Source organism: Protopterus annectens, chromosome 1.part0 (assembly GCF_019279795.1).
Source record: "Protopterus annectens isolate FY-2018-M chromosome 1.part0, PAN1.0, whole genome shotgun sequence".
Classification (NCBI taxonomy): Eukaryota; Metazoa; Chordata; order Ceratodontiformes; family Protopteridae; genus Protopterus; species Protopterus annectens.
Window position 1 is genome coordinate 73,089,592 of NC_056725.1, and position 27,714 is coordinate 73,117,305.

Genomic DNA, 27,714 nt, shown 5'->3' on the forward strand with positions numbered 1-27,714 from the left:
ACTCATATTACCGCATCCTATGATCGAAGTGCTTAACTTCTTTAAATCTGCCATGACTTGTGTTAAGAAGTAATTTTTGAGAACCAGAAAATAAAACAATAAATCCAGGTCACATTAGAATGGCAGGCCCCATAGTAGCCATTTTTGTGGTAAAATATAAACTAGTGTAAAGAAGCATTTACAATGGTTCATTGGTAGGTTTGTGATTCTTTAAAATAGCCATGCTAAGATGCATTGAGAAAAAGAGTTCCAGATTGGATTCTCCCTTTAAATGTGGGGTTCATTATTTAACCAAAATATCACTTAATTCCCAGAGGTTTGAAAATGCACTTGGTTTATTTTACTAATCTGCATATATCAACTCTGTGTTGCAAATTTATCAGTTGGTTATTTTGCACTATTTGTAACTGTAGTGCTGCTTTTTTTAATGTCTGCTTCAAAACGGGAGACTATGTTGAAATTAGGCATTGTCCTGTTTCAGGTTATCAAGTTAAACTTTGTGTGTGTAGTTTAGAGTGCATTGTCATAGTAGTAGAGTAGAGCATTGGCTCCTCTCTGAATTAATGAAGGATGTAATCTCAATGGAGAGATGAGTTGTTACTGTCATTTGCTGTTTGTACATACTATCAAGACTGCATATGCAGTTCTGCAGTGATTTTTCTAGTTCTAATTGTTCACTTTTCTTTTCTAGTGAGGTGATAATTTGCCAAGCCAGAGCCACTGTCATGGTTTATGATGATGCCAATAAGAAGTGGATCCCTGCAGGTACAGGGCCTCAGTGTTTCAGTCGAGTTCACATTTACCACAACCAAGCCAGTAATGCCTTTAGAGTGGTGGGGCGTAAGATCCAACCAGACCAACAGGTAGGAATCTTTTCAATTGCATATATCCAGACCTGCAATCTAGTGTAAGAAAATGCACTTGGGATTTTCCAAGAACCATTTCTAAACAGAGATCTAAATGTGTGTGTGTGTGTGTGGGGGGTTATAACCATATGCAATGATTGTCTTTGCAGATTTTTTGGTATTCCACACACTGGTGTGGCTGTGCATATTTTAAGCATTGTACTGTATGTGGTGGCTGTACGTTTTTCATAATTTAAAAAGCAACAGATCAGTGTGCATTCTGCCTAACCATGCACACCATACTGTGATGGCACATTGTGCATTGACCTTGTTAAGCAATTCCATGTATGTACTTGTATTGTAATGTAGTACTTAATGCGAAAAGATCACTAGAATGTTTTTATCTATTTTGGCACAAGTTGTTAGTATAAGTGTGCACATTCTGTGTCTGTCCATTTTATTAGTTTTTCTGTTTTCTCAGAGGTTGTGGCATGTGATTTCTTAGTTTAGTAGTGTTCTCCCTGAGTTGGTACTAGCTAACATGGATGAGTCAGTGCAGTTTTTCCACCATCTTGGCCAAATTTCCTCATCTGTATAAACAGCACCTCAAGCCTTCCTTGACCGTAGGTTATAAGTTAAGTGGGACTAACTCAGCCAAGAAAAGCAATTAAGTACAGGTTAAGCTTCTCTCATCAGAAGTGGTTTGCATTGTACATTTATTACCTGTGACATGAATGTATAACGTTTTATAACAGGTAAATGGTGTCATTTAATTGATGTCTTGGATGCCCAGTATGTTTTCAGTAGTAAACGCTGCCTTCTTTGACTGAAAAACTCGGTTTTAGCTGTACTGATTTCCTTTTTCAAGGATATTTAATGCAGTAGTTTCTAGAAACACTTAATTCAGTCCTGCCTTTGTTAGAATGGTGTTCCTTTGTTATATTTCTTGTTTGGTACAACTTTGCTCTTTTCACAAATATGTTCTGTGTGGTATTGGGCATCTGTCAATTGGAATCGCCCGTTTCAAGCTACTAATTGTACTCTGGGCAGTAGAACTCTTCTATCCCTAAAACACTTAGCAGCTTAGTTTATGGGTTGTTACACCTGTCATTTGAATTTAATTCACTGCAATAGTTGACCTTCCTAAAGTCTGCCCCACATGTGCATCCAATTTATTAAAGTACCTTCTGAATGTTCTCAAAAACATTGGTAGGTCCGCTTCATGAACAGTAAGATGTCTTTCTAGTCATATGCTGCAGTATCCATAACATGGAGTCTGCCTCCAGTTGACTTGTACGTCCAACCGTTATACCAAAGTTAAAATGCTAATGCGAAGGTGCGTATGTCAGCCATAAATCGAAGTTTGTTATAAAGTGGATGTCAGCACGCACCTACCTCGCAACTTTTCTGCTGCCTGTTTGCCAGCTCCGGTCATCGCTCACTTAGGAAAGTCACCTTTGTGCTTTGCTAGTGCTTCAGATAAGTACCCCATAGGGTTTTTTTTGGTTATCCAAATTGCTTCAGTGTTGTTTCTTGTGAGTTAATGTCAGTTAGGAAGGGCAAGTGTCAATGTGGAAGGCAGATTCCACATAAAGACGTCCACAAGCTCTGTTTATTCTATTTAGGCCCTGAACACCATCATACGTCTTGTGATATTTGCAAGGTCTTCAATCTGTGTTAGGCTGTACTTGGGAAACCAGCTACTTAAGCGCCTAGTGCGAGATATGGACCGGACATCTGAACCTTTGGAAGAGCTGCAACCCAAGAAGGCCAAGAAGCCTCGGCCTGACCCTACAGCTGCTCGCTCTTTTCCGGGCATTCCTCCCGAGGCCGCATCTCAAACTATAGAAGGGCTTGTGAGTACCTTGAGGAAAGCTGTCAAGGAGTCTGTTGGCACATCCCAGAGGGACTCTCCCGTGTCTGAACCGGTCAAAGGGGGGGGGACCACCATGGTGTATTTCCAAAGGCTCACATGGGGTTACTCAGGTAGTGGCACGAAAAGACATTCTTTCGGACATCTTGGAATGTTGTCCTTCTGGCCCTCCTACTCTTCACTATGCCTTCCGACCAAACCTCTGACTGGCAGGCCTTTACTCAAGGCATATTTAATGCCTTTATGGCCTTACGCCAACCTTCAACTCCTGTACAGGCCCTCTCCACTCCTGAGAAAAAGGCCTTTGGAAGAAGTTTCCACTGGGGAGGAAGACTCTTACTGGAGATGAGTCTTTAGTTTACTCCTCACAGATTGCCTCTCCTCTGGGGTATGCTTCCCCACAGGAGGAGCCTGATGGCACAGATTTTCCTGGGGAGGACATTACATTTGGGGAGACTAGTGTGCGGATGAAGGATTTTTTCAACTGGGACTGCTCTCATGTCTCTCAGACCCAGAAGAGGTGTTTTGACCTCTACCAAATGTAGTCCCCCTAACCCCTCTGCCATTCCCCCTGTCCTGCCTCCTTTTTTGGCCACTTTTCTTGCTGCTTCCGAGTCCCCAGCCTCCAAAACTCCAGCCCCTAGATTCTACAAAGTATCTGAGGATGCCAAGTTCCTTTTTAAGGCTCTGTCTGCTGACCCCTCTACCATCTTTATAGCTGCAGATAAGACTTCTAAGCTGATACCCTCCACCTCATTGCTTCCCTCTGATAAGAAGAGTAAAATTATGGAGAGGTTTGGCAAAAATGTTTATACGTCTGGCTTTCAGAGCCATGAATTACCAAACCCATATGGCTAAATTTTCCATGGCTCTTATGGCAGATGCTATAAAACTCATATCAGAACTACTAGATACCCCTAACAAGGCCAAAATAGCTAGCATTCTGAAATCCTGCAGCCAGGTTACTAGGTACTCCATAAAATGTATTTAGGATGCTGTGGAGGTCTCTGCCAGGGCACCAGCATCAGTGTCTGTCCTAAGGAGGTATTCTTGGCTTAGGTTGCAGCCTTTGCCAGATGATATTAAAGCCAAGCTCATGGACACACCTATAGACAACAAGGCCTTATTTGGCTCTGCAGCTGCAGAACTCTTTAGAACCCTTCTGGAAAAGGGGAAGGTGCTTCAAGATCTTAGGCACATTTTTATTTCTCCTGTTCCCTGCTTCCATAGGAATTATCCAGCTAAGACTGCCTTTGTAAAAAAAAAAAAAAAAAAAAAAAAAAAAAAAAAAAGGCCTCTAAGTATCACACTCCCAAGGGGGGAAAAGATACTAGGAAGCAAGCACCAACTAGAGCCTCTCCTTCCACACATTCTCAAGAGCAGTCTTTTTCAGGCAAAACCTGGTAACCTGCGACTACCAGGCCCTAAATCCCTCTACCCCCTCTGTCTCTCCACCTATCCCTGTCCCTCCCAGCTTGGAAACAGATACCCCAGGAATATTGGGTTCTCTCCATTATTGAACAAAGCTATTCATGGTTTGAGAATCCAAGCCAACTTTCAGAGTTATTCTAAAACCTCTCCTCCCCCCCGGGACCAAATGGCTTTCTTTCCCCCCTGTCTTGCATTCCTTGCTATCCCAAGATACCATTCAAGAGGTGCCTCCAAATCTCAAGGGAAAAGTGTTCTACTCCAGGATGTTTCTAGTCCCAAGGAAAGAAACCCCCATGGAGGCCTTTCTTAGATTTGTCTCATCTAAACCCTTTTCTCAGGGTCCCTACCTTTTGCATGCTAACTATTCCTACACTCCTTCCCCTGATTCTCTCTCAGGCTTACATGATGTCATTGGACATAAAAAGATGCCTATCTTCACCTTCCTAGCCATCCACGTTTCAGTAAATTCCTATGGTTCTGTGTGGATTCTTCTCACTTTCAGTTCTGTGCTTTGCCATTTGATCTTTCTATGGCCCACAGAATATTCACAAAATGTTTGGCTCCAGTCATAGCCTTCTGCAGAATGCAGGGTGTTCAGATATTCCCCTACCTGGACGACCTCCTCATCCAGGCTTCATTCCCCAAAGTTGGCACAGGAGCATTTGGACTATACCATGTCCCTTCTGAGGGGTCTGGGGTTTACTATAAACTTCAGAAGTCTACTCTGACCCCTTTCCAGGACCATGTCTTCCTGGGTTGCAGAATTCTCACAGGCCAAATGATGGCATGCCTACCTCCAGAAAAAAATCCCGTCTCACCACTTTTTCAGTAACTATCATGGCTTCCACCCTCCCCATGGTACCCTTGGGAAGGCTACACGTGAGGACATTTCAGTGGTTCCTGAGGACAGTCTGGAAACAACACAGTCACCCCCTGGAAATTGTAGTTCAACTCTTGCCCTGCTTAACAGAAGAAATAAAGTGGTGAGTTTCACAGGTTGCAAAAAAAATCCAGACCTTCTCCCCAATCAGGATCTGTACACAGATGCGTCAGACACAGGCTGGGGTGCCACCTTAGGGAATTGGAGGGTGAGAGATGTTTGCCCCCCCCCCCCCAGTCAAGGGAGCATATCCCATGTCTCTACAAGCTGTTTACATCCCGTCAATTCAGAATGTGATGGCAGATTCACTAAGCAGGTCCATGATTCAATCCCATGAATGGTTGTTTAACAGATGTGTTCCTGTACCTGGTCCCTCGATGGGGTACTCCACAGGTAGATCTGTTTGCCTCCCCCATGAACAAACAGCTTCCCAAATATTGTGCCAGGATGCACTCCCCTGGGACATGGAAAGTGGAAGCTTTCCTTTCCCTGGAATGGGATGTCTGTGTATGCATTCCCCCTTCCCTCTGATTCAGAAAGTTCTGCTGAAAACTCAGAAAGAACAACCAGTAATCTTGCTGGTGAACCCATTTTGGGCAAGACAGCATTGGTTTCCCCTTCATCACCTAGCCAAGGGCAGTCACTACAAGTTATCCCTCAGAATGGACTTACTCACACAAGACAAGGAAACTCTTAATACAGCCTCAAATATCCACCCTAAACGTAACTCTGTGGGTGATAGGGCTATTCCCTTTGGACACCTTCACACTGGGACGTGCTGCAGGTTAGGCAGGAGGTCAGAAAATCCTATCTATCCAAATGAGAGGTTTTCTGTCTGGTGTCTAAAACAGTTTACAACCACCTGTTATGCATGAGCTTTGGCATTCTCCCTCATGTTATGGATACTGCAGCATATGAATAGATGGACATAGAATAGTTGTGTAAGGTCTTACCATAACCATAGATGTCCTCTTCTGTATGCTGCAGTATAGATCCCCCCACCTTCCCCCAATACTTGCCTGACTCATGAATGCTCATTCCCTGCAGGATGGTGCTTTGCCGCATTCAGTTCTGAGGTAGGTGCATACAGACGTCTGCTTCATACCCGACGTATGCTGTGTGTTGCGTCCCATCGTGCCATCGCACATACCTTCACAGTAACAGTTTAACTTTGGAATAACAGACGTACAAGTCGACCGGAGGTGGACTCCCCCCATGTCATGGATACTGCAGCATATAGAAGCGAGGACATCTATGGTTATAGTAAGATTTTACATGGCTATTCTTTAGCATCCTTGCAGTAGACTGATCCAATTTGTGACATGCACATTCAAGCTTCCCATGGGGCACAATGTGACAGTGTGAGAAGAGCAATGTGGAAACTTGAGTTATGGTTAAAAACAAGAAAATAAAACACCATACCCAATACTGAGTGGTATCGCTGGTAGATACCTTCTGTCTTGATCATTTTATTTGTGTGCCATAAAAATACTGTAACAAATGATTTTTCACTTTAAAAATATATTTTCAGTTGGATAGGAGCAGCTGGTTCAAATTGGAGTTGCTACGCAAAACCACACCTAATGCAATGCTTGGCATTTGAAAGTTAACATCTAGTATAACTCGTGTCACTGTATAAAACAAGTAATTATAGTAGTGCAGAAAACAAAACTGAAACAAGTCTCTGTAGAATTTATTTTCCTGTAGGAAGATACCACTTTAAAATTACTTCTGTTAAAACTCTTTAACATAACATAAACCATTTCATCAGGTTCTACCTTATAACATGATTTATTGTAAGAGAAGATGTCAAACATTGCAGTTCAAAACTTTACATACTAATAGTGCCAGTGGCAAAGAGGTATAAAGCCTTTACTGCTGTGTAGACCAAGTTCAGTCAACAACTAGGTCATTTGATGGTACTGGCAAGTTGGATGGGTGAGCCCAGCCTGGAGTGGACACAGACACGCACTGCCCCACAGCACAGGGGTGCTGATGCAGAGTGACAGCATGAGTTTTTGTGTTAGGGTCCATAATCCACCAGTGGGTGGGGTTCCTATCTGAAGAGTGAACTCTTAAATTAGCGCACACTCTTTTATATCTAACTTTAAAATGCGAAACCTGAAAATGTCAGCGGCACAGAACATAGATTGTTTGTCTCTGGACAATTTTTCAACTCCTAGTGGAATCCTCAGAGCAGAGGACCAAATGACCACTGTTTGATCCATGTGGTTGCCTGATGAGAAAAAAATCCTGTAGAAATATACTGTACATGCCAGTGTGCACTCTGTGATCTTCGTGTTTCACTGTTGCAGTCATTACATTTGGGTTATCTGCTTGCAGGTAGCCCTCAGTCAGCCTGATTAACAAAGTCTTCGGTCCTGCGTCGGTTGCTGTCCCTTCTTCCATGACGTCAGGTCGTCAGGAGTATAAAACAAGCAGCCGACGCCATTACACCAGTCTTTCTTGCCGTGCGGTGCCCGAAGCAGAAGCAGTTCGCAAGTGGCCGGTCAGCTGACTCCTGAAATTTTCGTTTGAGTTTCAGAACCGAAGTCTTCAACTAAAGCTATGCACCCCATTGGGGAAACTTTTTTCTTGCTCCTTATCGATGTCAGTAAAAGTTAATAATTGCATTACTTGTGGAAAGCAAATATCTCGTAAAGATTTTCATTCGTAGTGTATTCCTTGCCCAAGCGCCGACCACAACGTACCTTGCTGTCGGTTTTGTGCTTTATTTAATCAGCGCACTATCCATTGTTGGTATATTTTCGCCTCTCAATGTTTCGGTTCTCAGTTTCTTTATCCAGAAATGTCATTGGTTAGCCATCTAACTACCGGGATTCCTAAAAAAAAGGAAAGATAAAGATAGAGACAGGCCGCCAAGGTCCAAAACTACTGACGCTTCTCCTAAGCCAGTCGCCAGTTCGCTGGTACGCAGTGAGGTGCTTTTGCAGCCCCTGATACCAGATACTTATTCACAGGCCTCTACTGAGACCCATTCGGAGTCCAGTATGCCGTGAGATGCTTCAGCTATGGAACCCACGGATGTCTCTACCTTGGATGGGTCCAGAGCCGCTGTGCAGGCACCGGCTTCTGAGGGTGTATTCAGGCCTATGGACTTGCATATTAAACCGACACCGCCTCCTTTACTTAGGCCTAAATCTCGATCCATGTCTAAAAAACCTATGCTCAGGCCTCTAGGCCTAAAAACCAATAAGAATGGCTGAAAATCTAATAAATCTAATCAGGGATAGCCAACCCCCCATGCCCACCCCCTTCTAAGAGGCCTAGGACTGAAGTTGATTATGAATCTTCTGATCAGGATTCTTTTTTTTTTTTTTCTGACTCTTCTGATGATCTGTTTTTACCCTTACATACTTATGAGGATTTCGATGCAGAGGACTCTATTCCCTGTGCTTCCCCTCCTGAGGATTTTTCTTTTGGGGAAACCTTACATACTCTGAGACCATTTCTACTGGGAAAGCCAGGATTTTTCTGATTCAAAAGAGGCTTCGGGATTTCCTTCTCCTACCTCAGCATAGGCCTGTAGCTATTACTCCTCTACTAGATATTGTTGATGCTTTCTCAGAATCTAGTTTGGCCCCTGATTCCCTGCTTCCTGCTCCCAGAAAACCTGACAGATACTACAGGGTCCCGGAGTCCCACAAGTTCCTTTTCAAAAATCGTATTGCAGATCCAGAGAAAATTTTACAGGGGCCCAAGGCCATTAAGGCTTCTACTGCTAAAAATCCTACCCCTTCCGATAGAGACTCCAGGGCGCTGGATGGTTGGGGTAAGAAGGTTTACACTTCTGCAATCTTGGCCATCAGGGCTTTAAAATGCCAGTTTTATATGTTAAAATATCAGTAACATGTTGTTTGACTGCTTAAACAGAAAATGATGATGATTCCTGACTGTGTGGAAAATAAAGAATTACAGGATTTAATGCATTCTGCTGATCAAGTTGGAAAACATACTTTGCAATGTGGTTTTGATTCATTAGAGGCCTCTTGCAGGGCTGCTGTTACTGAGTCTGCAATCAGTAGGCATGCTTGGCTTAAGGAGCAATCTTTGCCTGATCATGTTAAAGCTAAATTGTTGGATGCTCCTTTAAATCAGGACCGCTTGTTTGGCACCAAGGCTGAGGAAGTTCTTAAAGATGGAAGATAAAGCTAAATCTATGCAAACTGTTAAAGATTTTTTACAAGTTCAGCCTCCTAGATTTAGTAGGCACTGGCCCTCTAAGAATTGGTCCTTTCCAGCTCCTTCCAGGTCGATGTTCTTCATCTCACATTGCTGCAGTCCTTACACTTGGGTAGTCCGCTGTCCTCGGTCGGCCCGAATATCAAAGTATAAGGCTGACGTCGGTCAAGGCGCATTTGACTGACATCAGGACGTCAGGGTACAAATGCGCATGACCGACGTCATATCCTCAGTCTTTTTTGCCGCATGGTCCGATGCAGAAGCAGCGTTGCAAGTGCCGGTTGGCGTTCTGAAATTGTTCGATTTCGGAGTTTCAGACCGAGTCAAAGTTGGCTAAGTACCCCATTGGGGAATGTTTTAGATGTCCTTCATGGATGCATCTGCAGTCATAACAACTGGGTTGTCCTGTCGTCAGGCAGCCCTTCAGTCGGCCGGATTCCAAAGTCCGGGTCCGGCTTCGGCTGATGTCGCACTTCACCCGACGTCATCTCTGTTGGTCTTCGGGTATAAAGGCATCAACCGACGCCATTTTCCTCAGTCTTTCTTGCCGCGTGGCCGCAGAAGCTGTTCGCAAGTGCGGTAGGTCGGATCCAGAGATTACTTCTACCGAATACTACTTGAAGACTTCTAAAGCTAAGTACCCGTTGGGGACTCTTTCTTGCCTCAGCCGATGTCAGAAAAAGTTAATAATTGTTTAACCTGTGGGAAACAAATACCTCATAAGGATTTCCACTCTTACTGTCTGCCTTGTTTAGGCCCAGCCCACGACGTAGCAGCCTGTTCGGCCTGTGCTTCTTTCAACCGAAACGCTTAGGCGTCGGTCGGAGTTTGCTGAACAGTTTTCCGGTTCTGATATTGCGTATCTTATGCCGCCGGATCCTCCGACTACCCAAACTGCTAAAACGCGAAGATAAAGACCGACACTCGCGGTCCGCGGTTTCGCCTGAAACCATGGTTAAGCAAACCGCGAGTGTCTCGGTTTCGGCCGAAACCGAGAAAACTGATCAAAATACAGCAGAATCTATCACTACCACTGAGGCCCCTGCTACTTCTCTTGAATCGGCCTCAGAAATTTTATCCACTACGGTGGTTGCCACTGACTTATCAGACACCATTCCCTTGGATGTGTCTACCCCAGCACGTGGTGCTGCTAGGCCTCCAGCAGCCATGTCCATTAAGGCCTTTGCCAGGGCCAAAGCAGCCAAAACTACTAGAACAGTGTCTGCTAAACCCCCTACAACCCGGCCCTCTTCTAGTTCACAAATGCTTACTCTGGCAGAAGATTTAATTTCATTAATTAGGGGATCTCAATCTCACCCAGACAGGGCCTCTCAGCCCCCAGAGAAGAGACCTAGGGCAGAGCCCCCCGAGCCTGTGTCCTCTGATGATTCTGCTGATGAATCAGACATAACAGACCAGCCAGAGGCTCCTTTCTCCAATTTTGAAGACTCAGATGCTGAAGAATCCATTCCAGCTGCCTCCCCACCAGAAGAATTTTCCTTTGGGAAACCTTACATGCCATGCGAGAGCAGTTCCAATGGCAGCAGCAGGATTTCTCAGACTCCAGAAAAAGACTTAGAACCTTTCTGCACCTTCCACAACACAGGCCCTTAGCTGTACCTCCTGTGCTCTCTGTAGTGGATGATGCCTTCAATGATGTCTGCTCTGCACCAGATTCTTTACCTCCAGCCCCTGCCAAACCAGACAGATTTTACAGGGTACCAGACACTCATCACCACCTTTACAAGGCCCCACTTGCTGACCCCGAAACTATATCCCAGGGTCCCAAGGCAGTAGCCGCGACCACAGCTAAAAACCCTATTCCTTCTGAAAGGGAAGCCAGGTCTTTAGACAGATGGGGCAAAAAGGTTTACACTTCAGCTACTCTCTCAGCTAGAGCTTTAAACTGTCAGTTTCACATGATACAATACCAAGAGTTTATGCTTGATCAGTTAACAAAAAAGCTATCCTCTGATGAATCAATTGATAAGAAATATGTATTAGAAATGGTAAATAACATACAACAGGTTAGTAACCATTCCTTAAAATGTGGCTATGATGCACTGGAGGCTTCATTTAGATCAGCCATGACTGGCACAGTGATAAGAAGGCATGCATGGCTAAAGGAACAAGCTTTACCGGATCATGTTAAAGCTAAGTTATTAGATGCTCCTATGGATAAGACCAGCTTGTTTGGTACACCTGCCCAGCAGGTAATGAAGAAAATGGAAGAAAAGGCAAAATCTGTTCAAACGGTTAAAGATTTCTTGCAGGTCCAACCCCCAAGGTTTAGCAGGAACTGGCCTGCCAAAAATTGGTCCTTTCCTGACTCCACAAGGTCCCAAAGGGGCAGGAATAGACGTTCCAGAGGCAGAAACCAATCCAGAGGAGGTGCCTACAGAGGACGACAGTGGCAAGGTAACAACAGAGGCACAGACACAACCACTGCCACTACAACAACACAGCCACAGTGACTTAACTCTAAATCCGCCTACCAGGGAACAAATAGCAGCTCCATTAGGCGGCAAATTAACCTTATTTTCAAAGAACTGGCACTATATCACAAAAGACAAGTGGATTTTACAAACCATAGATCAAGGTTACGGTTCCACTTCCACACTTTACCAGTCAAAGAGGAATGCCAAATCTACCTCCAAATCAAAAACAGAGGCTCTACAACAGATAATGCAGTTAGCAAACATGAGAGCTGTGGAAAGAGTGCCAACAACAGAACAAGGAAAGGATTTTACTCAAGACTATTCCTAGTTCCAAGAAAGGAAAAAGTTGGAGACCTATTCTCGACCTGTCCACCTTAAATACATACATCATTGTCCCAAAATTCAAAATGCTGACCCTACAGCAACTTCTTCCCATGCTGGGCAAGGAGTGTTGGCTGGTAACTCTAGATCTCAAGGAGGCATACCTGCACGTCCCCATTCGACCAATCTGCAGAAGATACCTCAGATTTCTTGCAGGATCAGAGCATTATCAATTCTCAGCATTGCCCTTTGGCTTATCTACTGCCCAGAGTATTCACAAAATGCCTGGCATCAGTAATCGCCACTGCAGACTACAGGGAATTCAAATTTACCCATACCTGGACGACTGCCTGCTACAAGGGACAACAAAAGCAAGCTGACAACAGATTTACAAAGGGTCATTTACTTGCTACAAGCACTGGGATACACAGTCAATTTACAAAAATCAAGGCTGATCCCATCCCAGACAAGGACATTCTTGGGCTGAATTGGACACAGTAAAACAAATGGCTTTCCTAACTGCAGAAAAACAGAGAACTCCTCTTTACTTCTTGGCACTAACAAAACAGAACAAGTTAACAGCAAGAAAAGTACTGCAGGCCTTGGGCTTCATGGCATCATGCATAATCTTGGTTCCACTTGCCAGACTACATATGAGAAAACTACAGTGGTACCTAAAGAATTTATGGTCCCAACACAGGCACAGCCTAGAAACAGAAATTCCACTAATCCCATGCTTAAAACAGGAGTTCCTATGGTGGGCTCAAGCATGCCAGTCAAACCCAGGGCTACCCTTTCGCAGATGTCAAGCAAGCCAGACCATCACAACAGACGCTTCAGACCTAGGATGGGGGGCCCACATGCTGGACAAATGCGTGCAAGGATTGTGGACGCAGGATCAACTTCACCTGCACATCAACCTAAAAGAAATGCTGGCAGTAAAACTGGCAATCCAAAACTTCAGACCATTTCTCAAAGAGGGCCAGTTGATGATAAAGACAGACAACACCACAGTCATGTGGTACATCAACAAACAGGGAGACACTCACTCATACCCCCTATGCAGAATGACTTTGGAGCTGTGGAACCTGGCACTCAGCTACAACATCCAGTTACAGGCAATATTTGTACCGGGAAAAGAAAATACTCTAGCAGACATATTAAGCAGAACCACATCGGATGCCCACGAATGGATGCTACACCCGGACATCTTCAAGACCATCTCAAACAAATGGGGAATGCCTCAGATAGATCTATTTGCTTCCCTCTCAATCACCAGCTCAAAAGTTCTGCACAAGGACATTCCACCCACTAGCATGGAAAGTGGATTCGCTCTCCTTCAGCTGGAAAGGCCTAACAGCATATGCATTCCCACCTCTTCCCTTGATACACAAGGTATTACTAAAAATCAAGGAAGAACGCCCAAGGATAATCCTAATAGCTCCAAACTGGCCAAGACAACACTGGTACCCACTGCTGAGGAGCATGTCTCAGAACAATATGTGGCCAATACCCCTGATGCCTTTGATGTTAACTCAGAACAACTACAGCATCATGCATCCAAACCTAAAAACGTTGCAACTGACTGCATGGAACATCACATAGCAGCAGCTAATCCAGAACTTTCCCAAAGAGTTAAAGACATTATTCTTGAAGCCCGCAGACCTTCAACTAGAAGGAACTATGCAGGAAAATGGAAAAGGTTTGTCATTTGGAGTACTGAAAGAGGAAAAGATGTGTCAAACATAGATATGCCTAACATTCTGGAGTATCTGGCAGAGCTTCTACATTCAGGCCTGTCCTACTCCTCCATCAAGATACATGCATCAGCTATATCAGCAGAATACAGCTTTGAGCCACCTGTTTTTTCACACCCATTACTCAGACAGTTCCTCAGAGGAATCAAGAATGTAAAACCTCCAAGGAAACCACCATTACCAGCTTGGGACTTGAACTTTGTGCTAGAAAAGTTGACACTATCACCCTTTGAGCCAGCAGCAACAGCAGATCAACAGCATCTATCGTGGAAAACCGCCTTCCTACTGGCAATAACCTCAGCCAGGAGGGTTTCTGAACTCCAGGCCCTAATGGCAGTACAACCCTTCCTAATCTTCCATCAAGATAGTGTCCATGAGGACTAATCCTACATTTATGCCTAAGGTGGTATCCAGAGTGTCTTTAAACCAGGCAATCCACCTACCTACCTTCTTTCCCAACCCACAAAACAGAGGGGAAAGAATACTGCATACCTTGGATGTACATAGACAGCTACGCTACTACCTGGACAGAACAAAAAGTAGCAGAAAAACTGATCAGCTTTTTGTAGCCTATGCAACAGGAAGGAAGGAAAAGCTATTTCCAAACAGACAATCTCCAAATGGATAGGAAATTGCATACGATTCTGTTACTCCTTCCATGGAAAACCAATACCACAGAACATAAGACCTCATTCTACAAGGGCAACAGCCACTACCACAGCCTTTTTATGAGGAGTGGCAACCAAAGACATTATTGAGGCGGCTACTTGGACCTCCGTGCATACATTTGCCAAGCATTATAATTTGCCTCTATATTCCAGATCCCGAGCAGGGTTTGCCACTGCTGTACTGCAAGGGATCCTAAACACACCATAATCTAGTTTCTTCCTCCTCCCCTAGTTGGCTATGGTATTCTACCCAGTTGTTATGACTGCAGATGCATCCATGAAGGACATAGTACAGTTTTGTACCTACCATAAATGTAGATGTCCGAACTGGATAGCATCTGCAGTCAGGATTACCCTCCCTCCTTCCCTCTGTGGTACTCCTAGGGTGTTTACCCTCCTAATAGCTAGCTGGTGGGGAGTCTTTTATGGTGTATTTGTTGTATATATGTACATACATGCTTATTTTTGTGTTTACCACTATCTTTTTGGAAACATTGGCATTTATCCAAAATTTTAGCCTTCAAGAGGGCTACTGGCATCTGGGGCAAGAAACACTGAGGAAAATGGCGTCGGGTGGTGCCTTTATACCCCGAGACCAACAGAGATGACGTCGGGTGGAGTGCGACATCAGCGGCGGACCGGACTTTGGAATCCGGCCGACTGAAGGGCTGCCTGACGACAGGACAACCCAGTTGTTATGACTGCAGATGCTATCCAGTTCGGACATCTACATTTATGGTAGGTACAAAACTGTACTTTTTCTTGCCTCGGTGGTTTACCGGATGTCAGAAAAAGTGAATAATTGTATTTCTTGTGGGAAACAGATACCGCATAGAGACTACCATACTTTGTGTATTCCTTGTTTAGGGCCTGAGCACGACGTTGTTGGGTGTCGCTCTTGTGCTAGATTCAATAAGCGCACTATTAAGAGAAGATTAGATTGTGCCAGGTTAGTCTTCGGGAAGCGGTGCAATTATAAAATGCCGCCGGATGCTCCGACGCCCGCTTCTGCGAAGAAGGGCAAGGACAAAGCAGTTAAACCTAGGCTAGAGGAACCGCCAGTACCGGACGCCGGTTCTTTAGAGGTGTCGGTGGAGCCGGTGGTTCCACCGGAGGTTTCTTTGGGATCCCAGGGAGAGACTTTGTTATTGCAGGATGTGGCCTCTCAGGAGGCAGGCCAGGCTGATGGGGCTTCTCAGGTTACTATACTCCCTCCCTGCCTAGGGTGGTTAGGCCCTCTCCTTCTGTTTCCAAGGCTTCTCCCAGGGGCAGGCCAGGTTTAGCTTCAGTTGGTGTTACCCCTAGCTCTTCAGGAACTGTGCCCAAGAAGCATATGCTTAAAATGGCGGAAGATTTGATTACTTTGATTAGGGTTCTATGCCCCTCCTGATAAGAGACCTAAGGTGGCGCCTGAGCTAGGGAGTTTTGAGCACGCTTCAGATGTTTCAGAGTCTTCCGCTGAAGCCTTGCCGGAGTACTCTCCTTATTCTGATTCTGATGTGGATGATTCTACTCCTGCTTCTCCTCCTGAGGATTTTTCTTTTTCAGAAACTCTTCATTCCATGAGGGAGCATTTTAAGTGGGAAGGTCAGGACTTCTCTGATTCCAGGAAAAGGCTTAGGGAATTTTTGTTTTTACCCCAGCATAGGCCTTTGGCTATACCTCCTGTTTTGGATGTAGTGGAAGATGTTTTTACAGAGGCTTCTCTTAATCCTGATTCTTTGCCTCCTGCTCCTGTTAAACCGGATAGGTATTACAGGGTGCCTGAAGCTCATAAGTATCTTTTTAAGAGTCCTAGGGCGGACCCAGAAACTGTTAGCCAGGGGCCTAAAGGTGTTAAGGCTTCTGTTGTTAAGAATCCGGTTCCTGCAGACAGAGAGGCCAGGGCCTTGGATAGATGGGGAAAGAAAGTTTATACTTCTTCCACTCTTGCTATGAGGGCTTTGAATTGCCAGTTTCACATGTTGAAATACCAAAACTGTCTCCTTTCACAATTGAAGTCTAAGGTTGATGCTCTGGCAGAAGGTATTGATTGTAAAGAGTTGCAAGATTTAGTACATGTTTCTGAACAGGTGGGTAAGCATTCTTTGCAATGTGGTTTTGATGCTGTACAGGCCTCGTCTAGGGTGGCTGCCACTGGGTCAGTTCTTCGCAGGCACGCCTGGCTGAGGGATCAAAATTTATCTGAACATGTTAAAACAAGGATTTTAGATGCTCCTTTACAATCTGACGTGTTGTTTGGTCCTCCTGTTGAGGCAGTTTTAAAGAAAATGGAAGACAAGGCTAAGTCTATGCAGACTGTTAAAGATTTTTTGCAGGTCCAGCCTCCAAAGTTTAGTAGAAATTGGCCTACTAAGGGGTGGACGTATCCTCCTTATGATTCCCAGTCTAGGGGTAGATCTAGATGTGGTAGGGGCAGAGCTCAGGGCTCTTTCAGGCCTAGAACAGGGAGTTCTCCTGCACAGTCTTCGGGTGAGGGCAGGGGTCAGTCCTTTCGTAAACAGACCCAATGACCTACCTTTTCAGCTGCCAGAGCCTTCTCGTCTGGCAGCACCTTTGGGAGGAAGGTTGGCACTTTTCAAAGAAAATTGGAGTTTAATTACCCAAGACAGATTGGTATTGGATATCATACACCACGGTTACAGGTTTTATTTCCATACCTTGCCTCCTTTCAAAGGCATGCCAGACATTCTTCCTCAACAAAGAATAGAGGCTCACAAGCAAGTTTCTCTGTTACTCCAAATAGGGGCCATACAGCTGGTCCCTATGCCAGAAGTGGGCCTAGGATTTTATTCTCGCCTGTTCCTAGTACCAAAGAAGGGGAACACGTGGAGACCAATTTTGGATTTATCTACCCTCAACACTTATCTGGACATTCCCAAGTTCAAAATGTTGACGTTACAGCAGCTTTTACCTCTGCTGGGCAAAGATCATTGGATGGTAACTTTGGATCTCAAGGAGGCTTACCTTCATGTTCCTATCAGACTAAGTTGCAGGAAGTATCTGCGTTTTCGAGCTGGGACTTCACTATCAGTTCTCTGCATTGCCCTTTGGCTTATCTACTGCGCCCAGAGTGTTCACGAAAGTTCTGGCTCCAGTGATAGCTTTCTTCAGGCTAAAGGAATACAGATCTATCCTTATTTGGACGACTGCCTGATTCTGGCTCAAGGAAGGAAGAGCTTCTTCATCATTTGGAATATGTGATAGCAGTGCTAAGATGCCTGGGGTATTCTGTGAACGAAATAAAGTCCATTCTAGTACCCTCTCAGGACATGTGCTTTCTGGGTGTGAGACTGAATACAGCATCCCAGATGGCCTTTTTAACCCCGGACAAACAAAGGAGTCTATCCCTTTACTTCCATCAACTATCTCATCAGTCCGGCTGACTGCAAGGACAGTCCTTCAAGCCTTAGGGTTCATGGCATCTTGTATTCTGGTGCTTCCCAATGCCAAACTGCATATGAGGAAGCTGCAATGGTATCTCAAAATGTATGGACACAGCACTGCCAGGATCTGGACACTGTCATTCAAATAATACCTTGCATTCAAAAGGAATTTTTGTGGTGGGCTCAGGAATGTCACCTAAACAAGGGACTCTCTGTGACCCGGCCAGAGGCGAGTCAGATTTTAACGACAGATGCCTCAGACAAAGCTTGGGGAGCTCATCTAAATGGAAAGTGGATACAAGACAAGTGGCCTGCCAGACTACAACATCTACATATCAACCTGAAGGAGATGTTAGCAGTCCAGTTTGCATTAATAGCTTTCAAGGAGTTACTTCTTCCAGGGCAGGTGTTGATTCTAACAGACAACACAACTGTCATGTGGTACATCAACAAGCAAGGGGGAACGCATTCTTATCCTCTATGCAGGCAAGCAATGATTTTGTGGGAGACTGCTCTCAGTTTACAGCTCAATCTTCAGGCAAGGTTTCTGCCAGGAGCACAGAACTCCTTAGCAGATGTGTTGAGCAGACGAATTATGGATCCTCATGTATTTCAGAAATTGACAGTGTCATGGGGAACTCCAGACATAGATCTGTTCGCTTCTCCACTAAACCATCAGCTGCCAAAGTTTTGCACAAAAAGGTTTCATCCCACAGCTTGGAGAGTGGATGCTCTTTCTTTCAATTGGAGCAATCTTCATGTGTATGCCTTTCCACCTCTGCCTCTCCTCCCAAAGGTACTTCTAAAGGTCAGACAGGACAAGCCAAGGATGATTTTAATAGCTCCAGATTGGCCTCGACAGCACTGGTACCCATTACTGAGAAGTCTAGTACGGAAGCCTCCATGGCCTTTGCCTTCGATTCCACACCTGTTGTCACAGGAGGACAGCCATTTGCTCAATGTCAAGCTTCACTCTCTGCACCTAACAGCCTGGCATATTCTGTTTTGAACCATAGTGGGCCTCCACTTCCTCAGCAAGTTTTGAATGTTATTTTGGAAGCTAGAAGGCCTAGTACAAGGAAAGTGTACGCAGATAAATGGAAGAGATTTTTATTTTGGAGTGCAGCAAAAGATTTTGATGTTTCTGGGCCTAATTTGAGTGTGGCTCTTCAATATCTTACTGAGTTACTGGACAAAGGTTTGTCTTTCTCTTCTATTAAGGTTCATGCTGCAGCAATTTCGCTCACTATGATTGTGACCCACCATTGTTTTCTCATCCTTTGTTCAAGCAATTTCTTAGAGGGGCAAAGAATATAAGACCCCACGAAAAGCTCCTGCTCCTGCTTGGGATCTCAATTTTGTGTTGGAGAAACTCACTCTACAACCTTTTGAGCCTGCAGCTACCTCTGAGTTGAAATATTTATCATGGAAGACTGCTTTTTTGTTGGCCATTACCTCTGCAAGAAGGGTTTCTGAATTGCAGGCCCTTATGGCGGTTGAGCCTTTCTTGATTTTCCATAAGGATAGGGTATCTTTACGTACTAATCCTTCCTTTATGCCTAAAGTGGTTTCTAGTGTGGCTTTAAACCAAACTATTCATTTGCCTACTTTTTATGCAAATCCCCAAAATAAGGGGAAAAGATTTTGCACACTTTAGATGTACACAGGCAGTTGCGATATTATTTGGACAGAACTAAAGGGTTCAGGAGTCTCAGCAGTTGTTTGTTTCTTTTGCTTTGGGTTCTCAGGGCAAGCCTGTGTCAAAACAAACTATTTCTAAGTGGATTGGGTTTTGCATTGCTTTCTGTTATTCCCATCATGGCAAGGAGATTCCAGCTGGGATTAGGCCTCATTCCACTAGGGCTACTGCCACTTGACAGCCTTTTGAGGGGAGTGGCAACCAAGGATATTTTGGAGGCAGCTACTTGGAGTTCAGTGCATACTTTCTCTAGGCATTATCACCTACCACTTTACTCTAAATCCAGGGCTGGTTTTGCCACTGCTGTTTTGCAGGGCATTTTGGCAGCTCCTGCTTCCTTGTAGTTTGGCCATCCTCCCTTACCTCTGCTTTGGGATTCTACCCAAGTGTAAGGACTGCAGCAATGTGAGATGAAGAACATAGTACAGTTTTGTACCTACCATAAATGTAGATGTTCGAAGATCCACATTGCTGCAGTCCAATTTACCCTCCCTCCTTCCCCTCTGTAGTTAGAGGTGGTTGTGTGGGTTGGGTTGTAAATATTGTGTATATTGTATATATTGTACATATAACTAGTGCAGGGGTGGTTGGTTGTTTGCTGTCTTTTGGTTTTGACCTTTATGTTTAGGGTCTTCTGACATCTGGGGCAAGAAAAGACTGAGGATATGACGTCGGTCATGCGCATTTGTACCCTGACGTCCTGATGTCAGTCAAATGCGCCTTGACAGACGTCAGCCTTATACTTTGATATTCGGGCCGACCGAGGACAGCGGACTACCCAAGTGTAAGGACTGCAGCAATGTGGATCTTCGAACATCTACATTTATGGTAGGTACAAAACTGTACTTTTCAAGCCAAACCCAGACACAGCAAAAACCCCAGGTTTCAGTCCCAGGGGACACACAACTAAGGCAGTGGGGGGGCCTCCACTTCCAAATCTGGGAATAATAAAACTCCCCCTATAGTAAACTGTCTCAATGAATTCCTTTTAAAATTTCCAAGCACTTAACTGACTGCACCTTTGGGGGGAAAGATTGCTCTTCATGCAAAGAATTGGGAACTCATTACCCAGGACAAATGGGTTTTAAATAGTGTCCCAGGGATACAGATTTCACTTCCACACGTTGCCGACACCAAGTGGGTGGCTGGACTTGCCCCCAAATCAGTGGGCAGAGGCCCAAAAGCAAGTACTTTTTCTCTTAAGCATGGGGGCTGTTCAACTGGTACCAGAATAGGAAAAGGTACAAGGTTTCTACTCGAGACTTTTCCTGGTACCCAGAAAAGACAGTTCATGGCATCCTATCCTGGACCTGTCTACTCTAAACACCTTTTTGGAGATTCCAAAATTCAAGATGCTGACTCTTCAATTACTTCCTATGCTAGGCAAAGATGCCTGGTTGGCAACACTAGATTTAAAAGAAACATACCTGCACATCCCAATCGGGGAATCTTGCAGAAGACAGCTACGCTTCAAAGCAGGCTACATGCACTATCAGTTCTCTGCACTGCCCTTTGCTTTATCTACTGCACCCAGGGTATTTACAAAGGGTCTTACAGAAACAGATGCTTGGTGCCAGAGTCATGGGCTCAAGCTAAATGCCAAGAAATGTATAGTTATCCCCTTTGGGGAAAAAACATATATCCGTAAATTACCATATAGGTGGCAGTACACTAAACGCCGAAAGTTTGATAAGAGACTTAGGGACACAGGTGGACAGTGGTCTCACCTTCGATAACCACATCGCCACAACATTCAGGAAATCCTTCTATGTGGCACACCTCATCACTAAGGGCTTTTCATCCAGAAAAAAGGAGGTCATTGTCCGACATTACTCATTCCTCATTAGACCCATTATAGAATACAATGCCCCGTTTGGTATGTACCTCTCAAGACATCTGCAACAACTGGAAAGGCCACAGAAATACCTCACTAAAAGAATCACAGGCCTAAAGCAGATGCCCTATGTTGACCACCTTAAAAAACTCCAGCTATACTCTGTCGCATATCGTCTACTCAGAGGCAATCTTTGCTTAACATACAAGGCCATGTCAAACCCAGAGCTGTTGGACATGCTACACTTAAAGAAATCCCAATCCCTCAGAGCCACACGCTCCAGGGATCTAAACCTTGTCATCACAATAAACAAAACATGCTGGAGGGATAGGTTCCTGACCCAGAGACTCCCCAGACTCTGGAATAGATTGCCCATACATGTCAAGCAGAGTGCCTCTTTGGTCCTCTTCAAAAGGAACCTTGACGATTGGATGGGAGAAAGGAAATTCACCCCGGGGATCACGTCAGTCACCCTGCTACACAGGGGTCCAGGGAAGTAAATAGTGTGGGAAGAAATAGCCAGGGAATTGTTATGGTTAGGCTTGTATAGGCCCTAGGGCTGATAGCCTAGTACCAACCTATGAAGTACCTAGCTCCAGTTATTGCATTTTGCAGGCAAAGAAGTATTCAAATATACCCATACCTGGACGATTGTCTAATTCAGGCCGAAAGCAGGACATACTTTTGAATCATCTGGCCTTTGTAAAAAGGGTTCTAACTTGTCTGGGGTACACCATAAATGAAAAGAAATCACACCTGGTACCCTGTCAAAAAATTATATTCCTGGGAGCAAGCTTGAATATAACTTCCCAGATGGCTAACCTCATGCCAGAAAAGCAAATTCATTTGACAACCTACTTCAAACAAGTGGCCACAAAAACCCTGTTATCTGCAAGACAAATACTGCAAGCCTTGGGGTTCATGGCCTCCTGCATTCTTCTAATTCCATATGCAAGACTGCGCAAGTGGAAACTACAGTGGTATTTAAAAAGCCTATGGTGTCAACATTTTCAAGACCTAGAAACAAGGATTCCTATCATACCTTGCCTATGCCTAGAGTTCCTTTGGTGGGCAGAGGCCTGCCACCAAAACAAGGGACTACATTTCACACCACCCCCTGCCATCCAAACCCTAACAGATGCATCAGACTATGCATGGGGGGCTCACCTGGCAGGGAAGTGCATTGAGGGCAAATGGACCCCAAGTCAAATGCACCTGCATATCAGTCCAAAAGAAATGTTAGCTGTGCAGAATGCTCTGACGGCCTTCAAGGACCACATTCTTCCAGGACAACTAATGGGAAAGACTGACAACACCACTGTTGTGTGGTACATAAACAAGCAGGGGGTTACACATTCTTACCCCCTCTGCAGACTAGCTATGGCATTGTGGAACACAGCCTTGAGCTACCAGGTGCACCTGCAAGTTCAATTCCTGCCAGGAAAATTAAATACACTGGCAGACAGACTAAGCAGAAACCTCATGGACCCACACGAGTGGAAACTGGAACCAAGGATTTTCAACATGTTGACAAGCAAATGGGGGAACCCTGATATAGACCTGTTTGCCTCTCCCCAGAACTACCAATTGGACAAATGTTTGCACAAGGACTCCCCACAAACAAGCCTGGAAAGTGGATGCTCTGTCCTTCAGCTGGAAAACCCTATCAGTCTGCCTTCCTACCTCTGCCTGTGCTCTCTAAAGTACTACTAAAAATCAAACAGGACAAACCAATGATGATTTTGATTGCTCCAGACCGGCCGCCCCAACACTGGTACCCCCTCCTGCGCAGTGTGTCACGATTATCCCCATAGCACCTGCCTCAGACTCCTTCCCTGCTGTCTCAGTAGGAGAACCAGATTCTGCACCAACACTGCTTCCAACACTGAACCTTGCAGCCTGACTAATTACTTAATCTCTCCTTTACCATCCCTCAGCAAACCTGTGATGGATATCATTTTAGAGGCAAGGAGGCCTAGTACTAGAAAATCTTATGCTGAAAAATGGAAAAGATTCTGTGCCTGGAACCAGTCTCAAGGCATGAGCACAGCAGAGCCCAATTTACCTCATATTTTACAATACTTAACCGAGATGCTTCACAAGGGCCTGTCTTTTTCCTCCATTATAATCCACGCCTCAGCTATTTCAGCTCATTGTAACACAGAACCTCCCCTCTTCTCTCATCCACTGCTCAAGCAGTTCCTCAGAGGGGCCAAAAAATTGAGACCACCCAGGAGAGCTCCAACCCCAGCCTGGGACCTTAACTTTGTCTTGGAGAAAACTCCATCTACCTCCTTTTGAGCCAGCTGCTACTGCATACTTAAAATTTCTTTCTTGGAAAACAGCTTTCCTTGTAGCAATCACTTCAGCTAGAAGGGTATCCGAATTACAGGCCCTTATGGCATTAGAGCCTTTCATCATCTTTCATGCGGACAGGGTGTCCCTCAGAACCAATCCATCCTTCATGCCCAAGGTGGTATCCAGTGTGGCTCTTAATCAGTCCATTCATTTGCCAGCCTTCTTTCCCATTCCAGAGAATAAAGGGGAATGGATGCTGCATTCCTTAGATGTGCACAGACAACTCAGATTCTACTTGGACAGTACTAAACCTCCAAAGGAAATCTGAACAACTGCTGGTGGCATTTGCTGCAGGGGCATAGGGGAAGGCTATTTCAAAGCAAACCATTTCTAAATGGATAAGCCATTGCATTAATTTCTGCTATAAGCACAATGGAAAACCTATCCCCCACAGGATCAGACCTCACTCCACCAGGGCTGCATCTACCTCTACAGCCTTTCTCAGAGGCCTCCCTAGCAGGGACATCCTAGAAGCTGCTACCTGGAGTTCTGTACATACTTTCACCAAGCATTATCATTTGCCAATTTTCTCTAAATCCAGAGATGGCTTTGCCACTGCAGTCTTGCAGGGCCTTATAGTGGGCCCAAATGCTGTCTAAATTCCTCCTCCCAACCTTAGCTTTGGGAAGCTACCCAAATGTAATGACTGCAGCAGTGAAACACAAAGAACATAGTACAGTTGTGTACACTTGGGATAAATGTAGATGTTTGAGTGTATTCACTGTTGCAGTCCTGGTTACCCTCCTTCCAGCCCCCTAACTTCTTTTGGCTATACCTCTACTTTCCTTTACTATGCTTAAAAGCCTTTTTGGAGTATTTGCTTTTTTGTTGGAGGTATATCTTTGTGCTTTTATGTTTAATTGCTTCCCATTAGGGGGGCACCTGACATCTGGGGCAAGAAAAACTAATGTAATTGTGTCGGCTCCATGTTTTATACCCCTGATGACCTTCCGGAAGAAGGGACAGTAACTGACGCAGGACCCAAGACTTTGTTAATCTGACTGAGGGCTACCTACAAGCAGATAACCCAAATGTAATGACTGCAACCGTGAATACACTCTTAACATCTACATTTATGGTAAGTGTACACAACTGTACTTTTAGAGGCTTAAACAGCTACACCTCCCTTAAGTAATACCAATTTAAGGCTGCGTGTTCTTTGAAGAGAAGGAATATTCAAGTTTTCCCTTTTCCTCCGTGTAGTGCCGCCTTGATGTTTGGGTAATTAAATGGCTGTGGGGGGGTACAAATCTGCCTTTATGCGAAATGAAAAATCTAGCATACAAGGTTTTTCAGAGAGATAATTTAGTGTGTGTATGTATGTAATATACACACACCATTTTTTTTTTTTTTTGCTTTATCATTGATTCTCACTAGTAACCTGGGTTAGTCAATCTGGAGCTCAACATGATGACTCATATTCACTGACTTGGACCCCATGGAATTGGCCCACTCTGTTTAGTAACATGTTCTCAGAATTCTACCTGATGCTTAAATTCAAGATGGACATTTCATCTTTTTGCGAAGAGAACCAAGAGCTGAAACAAATGAGGAAAATTGTGCATGCTACCCGAAAGAGGAGGAGCTCTTTCCGTTAGCAGATGGAACTTGTATGCCTTGCTGTCCTGTTTTCAAAGCCCTGCTGATATATGTGAACACATGCTTCCTGTCCTGTGTCTTTCATAACTGTTCCTTTGTGGATGCTGTCAAGTCTGCTAAATTCACCTTGGAGAAGAAACTGTATTAAAATTAACACAGTAAATGAGGACATTTAGGCAGAGAGATTGTGCCATGTCCTGTGGTCTTCAGGGGAACACCGTGGCACAGTGAGTAACATTGTTTTTTCGCAATAACTCAACTGGAGAGTTTTCTGTGAAGTCTGCATATCCCTCCCCATCTTTGTTGGTTTTCTTGTTTCCTCCATTGATGTGGTAGATACATATTAGTCACTGTATATTATCGGGGGGAGGGTTGTGAACGAAAGTCATAGCAGTCTACTTCCCTTCCCACATTGTCTGGTAAACTCTGTTGGTGATGTCAGATGTGACCTGGCAGCTTTGGCTGGAAAGAGGTTAGAAGGGAAGAAGCAGGCTGATTAACCAAAAAAGAACTTCCACCTTTTCTTGTTGCTAAAACTTTAGTGAATGCAATAAAACTAATGTAGCAACCTCAGATATGCAGATTATATCACAATGATTGCTGAAAATTGAGTTGAAGAGCCTGTTGATGAAGGTGAAAGTTGAAATTGCAAAAGCTGGCTTGATGCGCAGTATCACAACTTCTAAAAGTTGTCACCTGTCCATATTGGCCCTTTACAAATAGGTGGGGAAGCAGTGACAGATTTTATTTTCTTTGGCTGAGCAATGCACATGGTGATTGCAGCTATTACGTTAAAAAGATGTCCGCTGCTTTGCAGGAAAACTATGGCAAACATGGATAAGATATTAAAGAGCAAAGGCATTACATTGTCAGAGGTCTGTAGTTTCAAAACTAAGGTTTTCCACTGTAATAAAATACAGCTGTAAGAGGTGAACTTTAAGGCTAGCCATATGAAAACTGTTACTTAAGTGTGATGTTGGAATAAATTTGAGATATCCATAACTGGATATTCTTGCAGCCCAATACTAATAAAACCAAACTATTCACTGAAAGGTATGATGGTAGAATTAAAATTCAGATGCTTTGTGACCACATAGTAAGACAGGATTCTCTACTGATTACACTGATGTTGCGAAAGACTGAAGGCAAAACAAATGGGCAGCAGAAGCACAGATGGATATACATCATTACTGAAGTAATAAGTATGCATTTAAGAAGCATTTGTCACGACAAACCAAATGTACCGAAGGCTTGGAGGCTGTGAAGAGTCCGACTAGATTAAAAAAGGAAACCACAGTGCACCTGTCCACAGATGCTCCCTTTTGGACATCTTATTCCTTGTACTCACCACTAGAATCTCTGGTGAGGTCAGTATCACCCACACCTTGCTGCATGTTGGACCCTGCAAGGTGTCCTGAGGCCATAGCAGCAAGTGCTACACTAATAGGGTTGTCCAGCAAGTGTCACGTCTGAAGGAAAAAGAGGAAGAAAGAAAATGGAAACAAGAGATTGCTTCTCTTAAAAAAAAAAAGAAAAAAACTTGATTATTTTCCAAAACAGTGGTGGTCTCACCGTCCTCCTCATAGTCCCTATTTTAAGAATATAGCCTACCCCAAATTCTAGTAGTGGAACGAACCCACCCACTCGCACTTCAAAGTGACAAAGTATGCCCAGCTGGGAAAAAAAAAACTTGTCTCTTAGTTTGAATATACCTAATACTTTTTTTAATGACCACATTCCCAATCAGGTAAAAAAAAATGCACATATTCCTAATAAAGTAGTCCAATCCAGGTCATCTGTTGCTGACTGGAACAGTCTTTGCAAAACTAATTCCAGCACCTTCAGCTGAAGAAGTAAGCGTGCAAATATATTAATGTTCATATGCACACTGTTGTATGTAGATTTGTCCGCCCATCACAATGGGTTTCCATGTTCTGAGCTCAGAATTTCCCCTTTCTTTGGGGATTTGACTAAACAAACTTGGAATGTAGATGCTTCCTTCATTTGGCTTCCCTATTACCAGATGTTTCCATTTGGTACTTCCATACAGAAATTGCTAAATAGCCCATCCTTGTTGTTTTAACCTTGTTTTACTTTAATATGACTCCGCCTCCTTATCTTTAAAAATAGTGCTCACTGATTTATAAGCTAGTTCTTCCATGATCTTATCAATTCAGAAGCTGTTAAAGAGCATTTTAACAGTGCTGTCCTTTTAACAAAAAAAAAAAAACTTATGGATATGCAGATTTTTTTCTTCCTTTTATTTTCATATCTAATGGTCTGCAACTTTGGTTTAGTATCATTTGCTGACAACATTTCCTTGTATTTAGGTCTGTTTACTAGATGTCTCCTTTACCAAGTGCTTTGTAGCAGTTATTGTAGCCTTAATGGACTCCATTTTACATCTCTTCATGCCCCTTTG

At 44.1% G+C, this 27,714-nt stretch overlaps 1 protein-coding gene across 1 annotated transcript in view; it reads left to right on the forward strand.

Moving 5' to 3' along the window:
* Nucleotides 1-27,714, forward strand: part of LOC122800290 (vasodilator stimulated phosphoprotein) — a 1,035,406-nt gene that overhangs the window by 423,634 nt on the left and 584,058 nt on the right. The window contains exon 2 of the mRNA XM_044073000.1: nucleotides 692-863. Within this exon, the coding sequence (XP_043928935.1) occupies nucleotides 692-863 (172 nt within the window). The remainder of the gene's footprint in view (nucleotides 1-691; nucleotides 864-27,714) is intronic.